The 12,839-nt window shown below is 32.0% G+C and overlaps 1 protein-coding gene across 1 annotated transcript in view; it reads right to left on the bottom strand.

Moving 5' to 3' along the window:
• The window catches only part of LOC127732325 (transmembrane 9 superfamily member 4-like), a 36,386-nt gene that overhangs the window by 16,692 nt on the left and 6,855 nt on the right, over nucleotides 1–12,839 (bottom strand). Inside the window, exons 3-9 of the mRNA XM_052241383.1 lie at nucleotides 12,586–12,688; nucleotides 8,187–8,230; nucleotides 7,091–7,203; nucleotides 6,486–6,588; nucleotides 5,424–5,476; nucleotides 4,137–4,178; nucleotides 465–547 (exon numbers count right to left, since the gene is read on the bottom strand). Of these exons, the coding sequence (XP_052097343.1) occupies nucleotides 465–547; nucleotides 4,137–4,178; nucleotides 5,424–5,476; nucleotides 6,486–6,588; nucleotides 7,091–7,203; nucleotides 8,187–8,230; nucleotides 12,586–12,688 (541 nt within the window). The remainder of the gene's footprint in view (nucleotides 1–464; nucleotides 548–4,136; nucleotides 4,179–5,423; nucleotides 5,477–6,485; nucleotides 6,589–7,090; nucleotides 7,204–8,186; nucleotides 8,231–12,585; nucleotides 12,689–12,839) is intronic.

The raw sequence follows: 12,839 nt of genomic DNA, 5'->3' as shown, positions 1-12,839 counted from the left end.
TATTGCTGAGTCGGTATTATTTAGGTGACCATACTATATATCCTGTATATTACTGAGTCGGTATTATTTAGGTGTCCATACTATATATCCTGTATATTGCTGAGCTGGTATTATTTAGGTGACCATACTATATATATCCTGTATATTACTGAGTCGATGTGATAACCTATTACAGAACACTCTGTCGTATTTATCTTTCTCATTGATTGGTTGTGGTGACTATATATCCTGTATATTACTGAGTCGATGTGATAACCTATTACAGAACACTCTGTCGTATTTACCTTTCTCATTGATTGGTTGTGGTGACTATATATCCTGTATATTACTGAGCCGATGTGATAACCTATTACAGAACATTCCGTCATATTTACCTTTCTCATTGATTGGTTGTGGTGACTATATATCCTGTATATTACTGAGCCGATGTGATAACCTATTACAGAACACTCCGTCATATTTACCTTTCTCATTGATTGGTTGTGGAGCTGCATCTTTAATTTTACATTTACCATCTGCTTCTTTATCATAGTTTTTGCTACCCACACTGTAGGAAAAGAAGTTAAGTAGAAAATTAGGAAATTCAAGTTCAAAGTTAAAATTAAAGGACGTCACAATTAATCAAATAAAATGCTCCGCAGGGCGCAGCTTGATACGACCGCAGAGGTCGAACCCTGAACAGTTGGGGCAAGTATGGACACAACATTCAAGCTTGATACAGCTCTGAATTTGGATTGTGATTAAATATTTGACACAGCATAGGTTTCTGACACAGAATGAATGTGGTCTAAGAACTTAAAAATTTTAAATTGGACATTCACCTATTATGGTCCAATATCCAAAATCTAAATACATGGTTAGATTCAGCATATCAAAGAACCCCAAGAATTCAATTTTTGATGAAATCAAACAAAGTTTAATTTTGGACCCCGATTTGGACCAACTTGAAAACTGGGCCCATAATCAAAAATCTAAATACATGTTTAGATTCAGCATATCAAAGAACCCTAAAAATTCAATTTTTGTTAAAATCAAACTAAGTTTAATTTTGGACCCTTTGGACCTTAATGTAGACCAATTTGAAAACGGAACCAAAAATTAAGAATCTAAATACACGGTTAGATTCGGCATATCAAAGAACCCCAATAATTCAATTTTTGATGAAATCAAACAAAGTTAAATTTTGGACCCTTTTGACCTCAATGTGGACAAAGTTGATAACGGGGCCCAAAAATCAAAAATCTAAATACATGGTTAGATTCAGCATATCAAAGAACCCCATATATTCAATTTTTGTTGAAATCAAACAAAGTTTAATTTTGGACCCCGATTTGGACCAACTTGAAAACTGGGCCCATAATCAAAAATCTAAATACATGTTTAGATTCAGCATATCAAAGAACCCTAAAAATTCAATTTTTGTTAAAATCAAACTAAGTTTAATTTTGGACCCTTTGGACCTTAATGTAGACCAATTTGAAAACGGAACCAAAAATTTAGAATCTAAATACACGGTTAGATTCAGCATATCAAAGAACCCCAATAATTCAATTTTTGATGAAATCAAACAAAGTTTAATTTTGGACCCTTTGGACCTCAATGTGGACCAATTTAAAAACGGGGCCCAAAATCCAATTTCTTGCTATTGTGCAATATTGTGCTATTGGATATTTCTTGCTATTGCGCAATACTGTGCAATTGAAGATTTCTTGCTATTGCGCAATACTGTGCAATTGAAGATTTCTTGCTATTGTGCAATACTGTGCAATTGAAAATTTCTTGCTATTGCACAATACTTATTAGATAATAATTTACACATCCTGTTTGGTGTGTATCTCCTACCATATCATTATTATTTGCTTTTAAATATTAATCAGAAATAACCAACTTAAAATGGAAAATTTTAAAAGAAAAAAAAAAGGAAAAAAAGAAAAAAAAAGAAAAAAAAAAAATCCCCCCCCCAAATTTTTTGAACCCCCTTATGATTCATCACCCCCAAACTCAATCCCAGCCTTCCCTTTGTGCGGTATGGTACCTTGCAGTACAATTTCAGAGAGATCCATACACTTGAACACAAGTTATTGTCTGGAAACTAGAAAAATGCTTATTTTTGGCCCCTTTTTGGCCCCCAATTCCTAAACGTTTCGGGCAATTACCCCCAAACTCAATTCCAGCTTTCCCTTTGTGATATGGAACCTTGTAGTACAATTTCAGAAATATCCAAACACTTACACACAAGTTATTGTCATGAAACTAGAAAAATGCTTGTTTTTTGCCCCTTTTTTGGCCCCTAATTCCTAAAATTTTGAGGCAATTACCCCCAAAATCAATTACAGCCTTTCCTTTGTAATATGGAACCTTGTGGTACAATGTCAGAGAGATCCATACACTTACACACAAGTTATTGTCTGGAAGTTACAAAAATGCTTATTTTTGGCCCCTTTTTGGCCCCTAATTCCTTAACTGTTGGTACCATAACCCCCAAAATCAATCCCAACCTTCCTTTCGTGGTATTGAACCTTATGGTAAAATTTCATGGAGATCCATTCACTTAAACTAAAGTTAGAGTGCGAAAACCAATGTGTCTTCGGACGACGCCGGACGACGCCAGACGACGACGACGACGACGACGACGACGACGCCAACGTCATACCAATATACGACCAAAAAATTTTTAATTTTTGCGGTCGTATAAAAATTTGTAAGGGTTCCGCGGAACCCATTGTCTCACATACTTTTGCTGTTAGTCGCAGGCTCAACTAAAATGGGGAACAAATTATTAAAAATTTTCCTCTAGATACTATCTTTTGATTGTAAGTAGCTTCTAACCAAATTTGGCAAAAATCCAGGAGGGTTTATGAATCAAATAAATGTTTTAAAAACTTTAACTGCAGACTATGTAATATTAACTGGAAGAAAAACTAAGTCCATTTATAAGTAATATACAGAAAAACAAGAAATAAATTTTTACAAAATTTTCATCTAGATACTAGGTTTTGATCATAAACAAGCTTCTGTCCAAGTTTGGTACAAATCCAGGATAGTTAAAGAAAGTAATTAAAAGTTTAAAAACTTTAACCACAGAGTGAATGTAATGTTAACTGGCAGAAAAACTAAGTCCATTTATAAGTAAAATACGGATAAACAGGATTTTTTTTTACAAAATTTACTGCTGGATACTATCTTATGATCATAAACAAGCTTCTGTCCAAGTTTGGTACAAATCCAGGATAGTTTTAGAAAGTTATTAAAATTTCAAAAACTTTAACCACAGAGTGAGTGTAATGTTAACTGGCAGAAAAATTAAGTCCATTTATAAGTAAAATATGGGTAAACAGGATTTTTTTTAACAAAATTTACTGCTGGATACTATCTTATGATCATAAACAAGCTTCTGTCCAAGTTTGGTAGAAATCCAGGATAATTTAAGAAAGTTATTAAAATTTCAACAAGAGTGCACACGCTGAAATGTCTCGTCTTCTTTACTAACCATTGATATTATGTTGATAGTCCTAAATATAAAGCTTTACTACAACTATCACATAAACTTAACATGATCCAAGAAAATGAGGTCAAGGTCATAAAAACCAAACGAAAAATACATGTACACCCTACAATCATTCAATACACTAAATATAGTTGACCTATTGCTTATAGTTTCTAAGAAACAGACTTAACCAAGAAAACTAAACATTGATCAATGAACCATGAAAATGAGTTCAAGGTCAGATGAACCATGCCAGGCAGACATGTACAGCTTACAATCCTTCCATACAACAAATATCGTTGACCTATTACTTATAGTTTAAGAAAAACAGACCAAAACACAAAAACTTAACACTGAGCAATGAACCGTGATAATGAGGTCAAGGTCAAATAAAACCTGAGAGACTGACATGTACATCATAAAATATTTCCATACACCAAATATAGTTGACCTATTGCATATAGTAATAGAAAAAAAGACCAAAACTCAACAACTTAACTTGACCACTGAACCATGAAAATGAGGTCAAGGTCAGATGACACCTGCCAGTTGGGACATGTACAATTAAATTTAATTTCTACAGTGATGGACACAACAAATAATTAAGTTTACAGGTAAGTGTCATAACAGAATAACAATGAACTCTCACCTTTTTGCTTCAATTTCAAATCCTACAACTCTGTATGTCAACCTGGAAATAAAACAGAATGTTAACTTCATTCAACACAAACATAATAACAAGAAATTCTGTACCAGGAGTTCCCTGCTTGACTCTTAAAAATAGTTCATTATTTTGAATAACTATCAGAAAATATCTCAAAATTATTTTTTATTACAGGCCTTATTTTGAATATCTTTTAATATAAACAGCTAAATCTGACTTGGCACTTGGCAGGAACTTGTACATTAAATTACTCTCTTTACAGAATAATCTAAAAATATCCCATTCATGAACACAGCCTGCAACAATAAATCTCCATGTAAGAGGCAAGTATTTCTTTTTCAATTGTCAAAGAAATTTCACCACCTGTACTGTTTATAATATTACTGGATGAAAAGTACAGCCGCTGATCAGAATGAGGGATGGTACAATTTCATATCATCAGGTTATGCACTTTGTACTTATATTTATTAACTGTAAGAATTCTTTATTATTGTATTGCTTATACCTCTGTTTTTGTTATCTATTTTACCATTATTGCACACGTAAAATGATGAAGTGTTTTTCCTGTATGTATTTTCAATATATGTACTTCATAAAACCACTGATTGAGATTAAAAGGAAATAGGTTGATAATAAGACTGTGTGATTTTAGAGCCTGACATATTGTATAGACACTTTTCTTTGCTAAAGACCATATTTTGACATCTATTTATCGGTTGGTTTTTTAGTCATTGGGTTGCTGTCTGTAGGACAAATACCCCACATCTTCTTTCATTGATATGCCTGCCAAAACATGTGTGAGGAATAACATAAGATGGTCTTGTCAATCCTACAACACAATTTCACAATAATACCCTTATCATTATCCCAATGGGATATTTATTATCTAATATGTAAGGACTATTCCATTAAATAGATATATCATGTATACAGGTTTTTATGTGTTTCACTGTAAATCCAGTCACTGTTGACAAAAATAAAAGAAATTAGACATTGGAAAAATAGGACCTTAAACCCTTATATCCACATTATAACTAACATAAAGGTTTTAATTTACAGGTTGGCTGACTAATTAGATATTTCCAAGCAAGATATTCCCATATTCAAACCTCCAAATGACAGGGATACATTCTGACATTCACTTATTTGTTGCCAGTTAATAAATGAACTAAATACTGTCATTTTTCAATTTAAACATTTTTATAATGGATAAATTACACAACTGAACTATAACCCTATCACTAGTTACAGAAGTAACATGGGAATACTTACTGGTCATCTGAGTGGTACTTCAACACAAACTTCAAATGATTGTTTATATAAGCCTGCAATTATAATATAAAACATTCATTAACATTAACTTCAATAGAAAACATAGACAACATCAGTTAAGACTAAGTGATTCAGAAGTGTTCTGTCTAAGTATGCAATCATCATAGATCTGTGGTGACTCATCACAACAGACACAAAGTTCAATCATTCTTAATTAAAACAAATTAACAAATAAAACAAATCTTACCATGTATGTATACAGTGATAAAATAGATAGATACTTAAACTCTGTGAAACATTACTCCATTGTATTACAGTCAAGACTGCACTGTCATCATTATCACATGCATTTAAATGGAAAATAACACATGTGGTCATTTTCACTTTTCAGCCCAACAATTTTAACACTTAAATCTTTACAATACCATCTTCAAGTAATACGTAATAGAATTTTAGAAGTTTTAGTATCTGTCAATTTTACAACTGTATAAATGTAAATTATTGAATGCTTCAATATCTAATGAATGTCACAAGTAAATCAACTACTAATTGACTGTGACAGCAGTTAGAGATATAACTTAGAGACTTATGAGAATTAATCATGTGTATATTATATATGCACATTTTCAAAATGAAATTATTTGGTCAAAACTGTAAGTGCACGCTTAATACTCTTGAATTTGGCCGAAAAATTTCCAAAGACATTGAAATTTCAGTTCAGAAGTATTTAAGTTATCAGAGGTATAAAAAAAAACACTGAGAAACTAGGATATGCTAACGTAAGCCAAGTTTTCTTTCTCTGCTTAACTAATGTGGCACATCAGTCAGCTAGAAAAGCCGTTTGATTTTTATCATACTAGCTCATAAGGTAATAATAAACAAGAAAACATTTCACCTAACTGGACAAATTATTTTATCTTAGAACTGACCAGTCTTTTCTTTTAATTCTCAATCCTGCCTACTTGACAGAGAAGCAACAAATATCAATTTAAAGTCTTTGGTTTATCTCAACCTTTCTTTGACATATTAATAAAGAAGACCTTTTTAATACATAACACATACCACATTATCTTTTTCAAATCCCAGTCTATACCCATGTTCATACTGTATTTGTCCAGTCTCCATTAATTCAAACTTTGTAGCACAAGGGAGATTGTCTACTATCCTAAAATATACAGATACTTCAATATGTATCATGCTACAGACTTCAAAAAATAAAATATGTATAGCAATATACACTGATGTTGTTATTCATTCTGACTGGAATTTTGTGTATTATGTTGCCATTTAGTGCACTGTAATGATTTTGAAAGCAAAATGGGTATTTCCTCTTTTAGTTTATGAAGAATTTTTACAATGAAGACACAGAGATGACTAAATATTATCAAAAGCAATAATAAATTCCTTCTATGACTGACGATCATGCATATTATTTTTAACCTGTTACATGAAACATTAGACTGAATGTATTCGATAAGTTTTTATTTTATGTATTGATTTAATACAGCTTAAAAAAGGAATCATTTTTATAAGAATGGCAGAACAAACATTTTGTCCAAGTAACTATTTTATTTCCCCTTTTTTTTTATTTGATACAATATTCAGTTTTTTGTCAACATAAGGAGACATTTAACAAAACAGGTATACACTGTTGGTTTATTACTTACAAATGAACAAAGTAAGAATGTTTAATTCTCTCTGCCATTTCTTTTGATTGTTTTTCAGAGAAGGTCTTCTGATCGCAGAGAACAGAACATCCTTTTGGTGTAGCCATCTGGATCTACAAAACATATTAATATAACAGTGCCCTTAAACAATCAAAGCACACAATGTAAATAGTTCAAATTAGAGTATCCTATTTATTATGATATTTGGTGTAGAACTGATGAGACTAAATATAAATGTAGTGTAAACACAGGGTAATACTATAAATATAATGTGTACTACTTAATTACTACAGTATTATTTAATGATATATAAAAATGATTTCATTAATAAAAATATTATTAATATAAACAGTAGTTTGAACATATAAGCTTCTTAATAAACAATGGATAATATAGTGTGGTCATTTTGTCATCCATTTCATTACCAGTCGTATTTTTATCAATACAAATGACTTTTATGTCTACTATGAATTGGTTTAAACCCCTTTCCAAGAGATTTTACATTTTGTTCCCAGTTGTGCTTTTATACCACTATGATCTATCACCAGTAAGGCCATGGGTTGAGCCCTCACTAACATGTTAAACAGGTCCAAGTAAGGAGCCTGTAATTCAAAGGTTGTCAATAGTTGCTGTCTTGCAGTATTTGTTTTATATTTATTTTCATAAGCATAAATCAGGCCGTTGGTTGTCCCTTTTGAATTGTTTCAAATTTTGTTTTGACAGGGCCTTTCATAGCTACTATACAGTTCTGGCTTTGCTCATTGTTGAAGCCTGTTTGGTGACAGATAGTTGCTTACATCTTTGTAATTTGGTCTCTGGTGGATAGTTTTCTCATTGACAATCATACCAAATCTCCTTATTTATAGATACTGTAAGCTGTTTAACTGATAAAGGTAAAATTTTATCTCTAAATTTTCTTATTAAATATAATTTTGTAAATTGTAGTGAGATTTTTTGTAAAAATATTTCTTCTCATCAATACAAATCAACACAAAGTTTTTCTGTACATCTGTCGGGTTTCTGTACATCTGTCGGGTATATTGTTTGCTTTCTATCATGTTTACTGTGAAGAAAAACTCTTAGAAGCCATACTTACTTGGTAGGGAGTGTTTACAATTCTGTCACCTCTAAGAACTTCTCCTAAAATTAGAAGATATGAAAAGGTATTACATGATGCATTTTTTCAATTAGAAGACAGGAAAACCCTTATAAGAGATCACTTAATAATTTACTCTATGATTTTGCCTTTCAAGACTTGTGTTTATATAAACAGTGATTTCCTAAGCTGATCAATGTATCATATACTTTGGGGTTAGGCTAAAGTTTGCATACAGGCCTTTAGAAAATTGGTATTTCAGTTGAACATTTAAATAAGTAATTTACCTATACCCATGAAATCAACAAAAATTGGTATCCATCACATTATAATGATTCAACCAGGGATCACCACAACCTATTTAAGGATGGCGGTGCACCACGCTAAAATTTCTAGCACCACGTTAAAATTCCCAGCGCCACGCTTATTTTATTGTCCGCCACACTTGAAAATTCAATAGATTGAAGTTAAATTTCAGATATCACTAATCCAATTATCATGTCAGTGGCAATTAAGAAGTCGAATTATTGTTAATTGCCTCAAGGGATGTACACTGACAGCTGATTATATTATTTACATGGTCTCGCGTGATTGAACAAGGTAACAACCAATGAACGATTATGACCCAGTTTCTTCAATTTGAAAAGTAAAACTTGTTTGTAAACTACCGTTATTTTATAAATGCATATGTTTGACTACACCTTAAATGGAATGTTTATATCCTAACTAGATTTATAAAAGCAGTAATCCAGAAAACAAATGGATTCCCTGACCACATGGTCCTTTTGTTGACAACAATGTCACATGATCTCTTTTGGCGGGGAAAATACTGGGGAATACCTAAATAACAGACAAACAATGTCTGGTTATTTTTACTTATCTTAAAACTTATTTAAAGTAAGAAAAGAGTAAAACTGGATATGTAATTCTTTACACATTTGTATTGGAAAAGAGGGGAGTTAATTTAATAAAATTCTACATAACACATATGATTTTATAAACTGCTAGGTAGGCTTAATTTGGTTGAAATGACTGAAATTCTGTGACTGAATATTTATTTTTATTATTAATTTCTTTATCTTTTTAGACCTTTTTACCATGTGGTTTTCCATAAGACAATTTAGATAAAATTTGTCAGAATATTCCTGCAATCTGGGAAGCCACATCAGGTGTTTACTCTCCCTGTTTAATATATTCCTACAAGTGTGGTGACCACTAATAGGACCAACTACAAAATCTGTGTGAGACCCCCTTTCCAAATTAGCTATATATATGACAAATACATGTAAGGCATATAATTAATTATTCATGCACAAGGAATCGATTCGACAACGCAACACAAAATCTCTGATTTGATGAACTTTCTCCCCCACCCTTGATTTTCATTCTGTGGTGAACCCTGTCAACTGTATCAAATTTATCTATTTTCTGATTTTGCCACATATAAAATATAACAACATAAAAAAGCAACTTGCCTGATAATATCAACTTCAAGTATGTATACAATATTTTAAAGCTCTGTCAAAATTGGACATCAATAGGTTATATATATGTCAACTAGTCAAATATATTATTTCTGCTTACTGTTGCATAGTGTTTGACAACTACACTTCTTCTTTTTAAATAATTACCCCATATAAAACATCACAAAGATTTTGATGCTACTCAAAATATATTACATAAGAGCATACTTAAATGTTATTAAGTAACTATAGTATATCAGTCTGAGATGACAATTTCACCTTTTGTCATTACCATTATTTGACATACAGATTGCTAGCATGTAAATTTTTCATCAGGCCAAAATAAATTAATAGTGTGTTTCCTATTTCACCTCCAAAAAAAATAGGTAGGGTAGGTAGGTAAAACATTTTATTTTATGAAAACATTTTATTTTTTTTTTATTGATGGGTCGACAGCAGAAAAAAGTTCCAAATCAAATAGTTTGATGTGCGGGCTTCTCTGATATTTAGAATAGTAATTAAATCAACAGCTTTTTTAAATTTTCTGTTTTAGTTCTGCGTCAGAAAATGAGAAATATGAAAATAAACCTTAATGAAAATTTTGTGCATTTCATTGGTCGTAAAAAGAAAAGTGTATGTTCTTCATGATTAATTATCTTAAACCAAAAATGGCAGTGAAAAATCTGGCATGGTATGTTATTATGTTGGGCCTCGTTGAACCTAAAAATGTAAATGTCACACAGGGTATACATGTGGAAGCAGATTAGTACCCCTTGAAAACACTGAACCGATGCTAAGCAGCAGATAATTATGATTTTTTGAGGGTTAATACTCTGCCCTTGCACCCTCTTTATTTAATATACAGATGTGTTTTGATGTTTGACAGAATATGATGTTGATTGAAGATTGGGTGGTTCTGACAATATTAAAATTCCAGGTTCTGAGAAGAGTGAGAATGTGAAATCTTTGTCTTATTAATGAGGGTAGTAATGCCCTTTACCGTCAGGCGTCAAACGGTCATTTTCCGCTACCGTTAGCATCAAATTGGTTAAAATTTTACCTTAATTCATCAAAATATCCATATCGTGATTCTTCAGAGCAAGGATTTGTATACTATACAAATCCTTGGTCAGAGGTCTCAAATAATTATCGTTACCGTTATTTTTGGAAAAAAATTTACGTGATTCGTCAAAATCAGTTGATTTTTTTACCGTCTAAACATGCTAAAAAAAGTGTACATTTTAATGTCATGCACCAAAAATTACCGTTAACGTCGTTTGGCAAGATTTTTAAGCGTTATTCTGTCTACATATAATTGTTCTGCCTAACAGAAGTTCCACTGGAAACTTTGTTATAACCAATGTCATAATATCTGTTCCTGTTGGAACAAATATTCTATACCATTCATTCCGTTAGGAACATATACTGTAATATTTATTCCAGTGGAAATAATATTCCAAAACACTTTTTCCATTTGAAACTTCTATTATGAAGGAACTTCTATTTTGTGACCATTCGTCATGAAGGTACCTCATTAATCTACTGGTCAAATAAATTGAAGATGTAAATATGACAGGATTTTTTCCCTTTTCTTGTATAAATTGTTATGGGACCAGCCAGAGAAATAAAAAAGAATAAAAGTAGACATGGTGCTGGGGCAGAGTCATTTATAAATGAATATGAATCATACACCATGTCTGCCTACTGGGGAAAGCTTCTCAAGTTTCATCTTTCTCGTTCCACATTGTCTGTCCCCTTGCCATCATAAACTAAAAAGCATTAACAGCCGTTTATGTTGCGTCCTGGGCACAATTCTGTACAACATTCGTAAGAGCATGTTTTACAACAAAAGCTGGATTGATTTTAGCAGTAAATTTGAACTCATTTTACTATAAAATTGTTAGTCAATTTACCGACAGATACAGTCTGTCCAACCTGAAACGATTCTGACTTTTGGTCCAAAGAAGCACAGGTACAAGACGAGATTTAGTTAATATATGTATATATACTGAATACACTACATTATATATACAAAAATTTAAATAATCTCGCTTGTACCTGTTCAAAGAAGTTGAGCAAAGTGCGTCAACTTCCTATTTTTTCATCTATAGGTCCGCTTGATGTTCTTCAAAAAGATTCATCATATCGTAATTATCCGGATCGATGTCATTATATTTTGCGTCCATGTGATCACATTTCGCATATTTGACAGCTAATACGCTACACGGTAGCCGAAAAGCCATGCTTGTTTATTTAAAATCTTGGTCCTTGAAACGCTTTACTTATCAATATTGGTCGTTATTATCAAACGCTTTGAAGATCTATAGTATTCTAAACGAATAATCGGAACTGGACAGACTGAAAAATCTGGATTTTGAATTTTTATTTTTGTCAATAAAATGTTTAGGGTCGGCGTCGGAAACGGAGGTAGGGTCGGGAAACCGGAAACACACCATTTATTTATTTTGGCCTCAGGCCAAATAAAAATATATGTGTGGTTCCAGTTACCCAACTGACCCTAGAACTCTCTTTCCATTTCTGAAAAATAAATTTTGAACGATCCCATTTGTGGAATGTGAGTTTCAATAATTAAATTCACAGACTTCTGTCATCTGAATTTCAATTAGAAGTATCCACTTCTGCTAAAATTGCAACAAATTCTTAACAGAATGCAACAAAATTAACTAAAAACGTAACATGTCTGTTTATGTTACAACCAAACATAAAGAAAATGACGGACTTCCAGTAGGGGGCGTTTATTATGGGAATCGGACTCGGTGAACACACAATTTTTTTCCCTGGATTTTGACAATCTAAAAAAAAAAAAATGCTGACCTACTAATCTTATTTTTTTTCCAGGATGTTACTGGAACCACACATATATTTTTATTTGGCCTTCACAGAATTATACAGCAACTTATGTATATAATTTTTACCAAGATTTTCTGCTTTATAGTCTTTTCCACCTAGAGGTTCACAGAATGGTGATGAATAGTAGTCAAATGGCAGCTGTGTTTTTACACTGGTCATTTTGACAGCCTACAAATTAGAATTAATACCATTATCGTGAAAAAAAAAGCTTCACCCAGCAATACTATTACCACATATTAAAATTTTGAAGTAATTAAGTTAGTTTGAATATCTCTCCTTTAACATGTAGGACCAAGAATATATTCCACTATCATGACTA

The sequence above is a fragment of the Mytilus californianus genome, unplaced genomic scaffold (genome assembly GCF_021869535.1).
Source record: "Mytilus californianus isolate M0D057914Y unplaced genomic scaffold, xbMytCali1.0.p SCAF_1, whole genome shotgun sequence".
NCBI lineage: Eukaryota > Metazoa > Mollusca > Bivalvia > Mytilida > Mytilidae > Mytilus > Mytilus californianus.
Note: the sequence above shows the minus strand (reverse complement) of the source record. Positions and strands in the feature narration are given on the sequence as shown.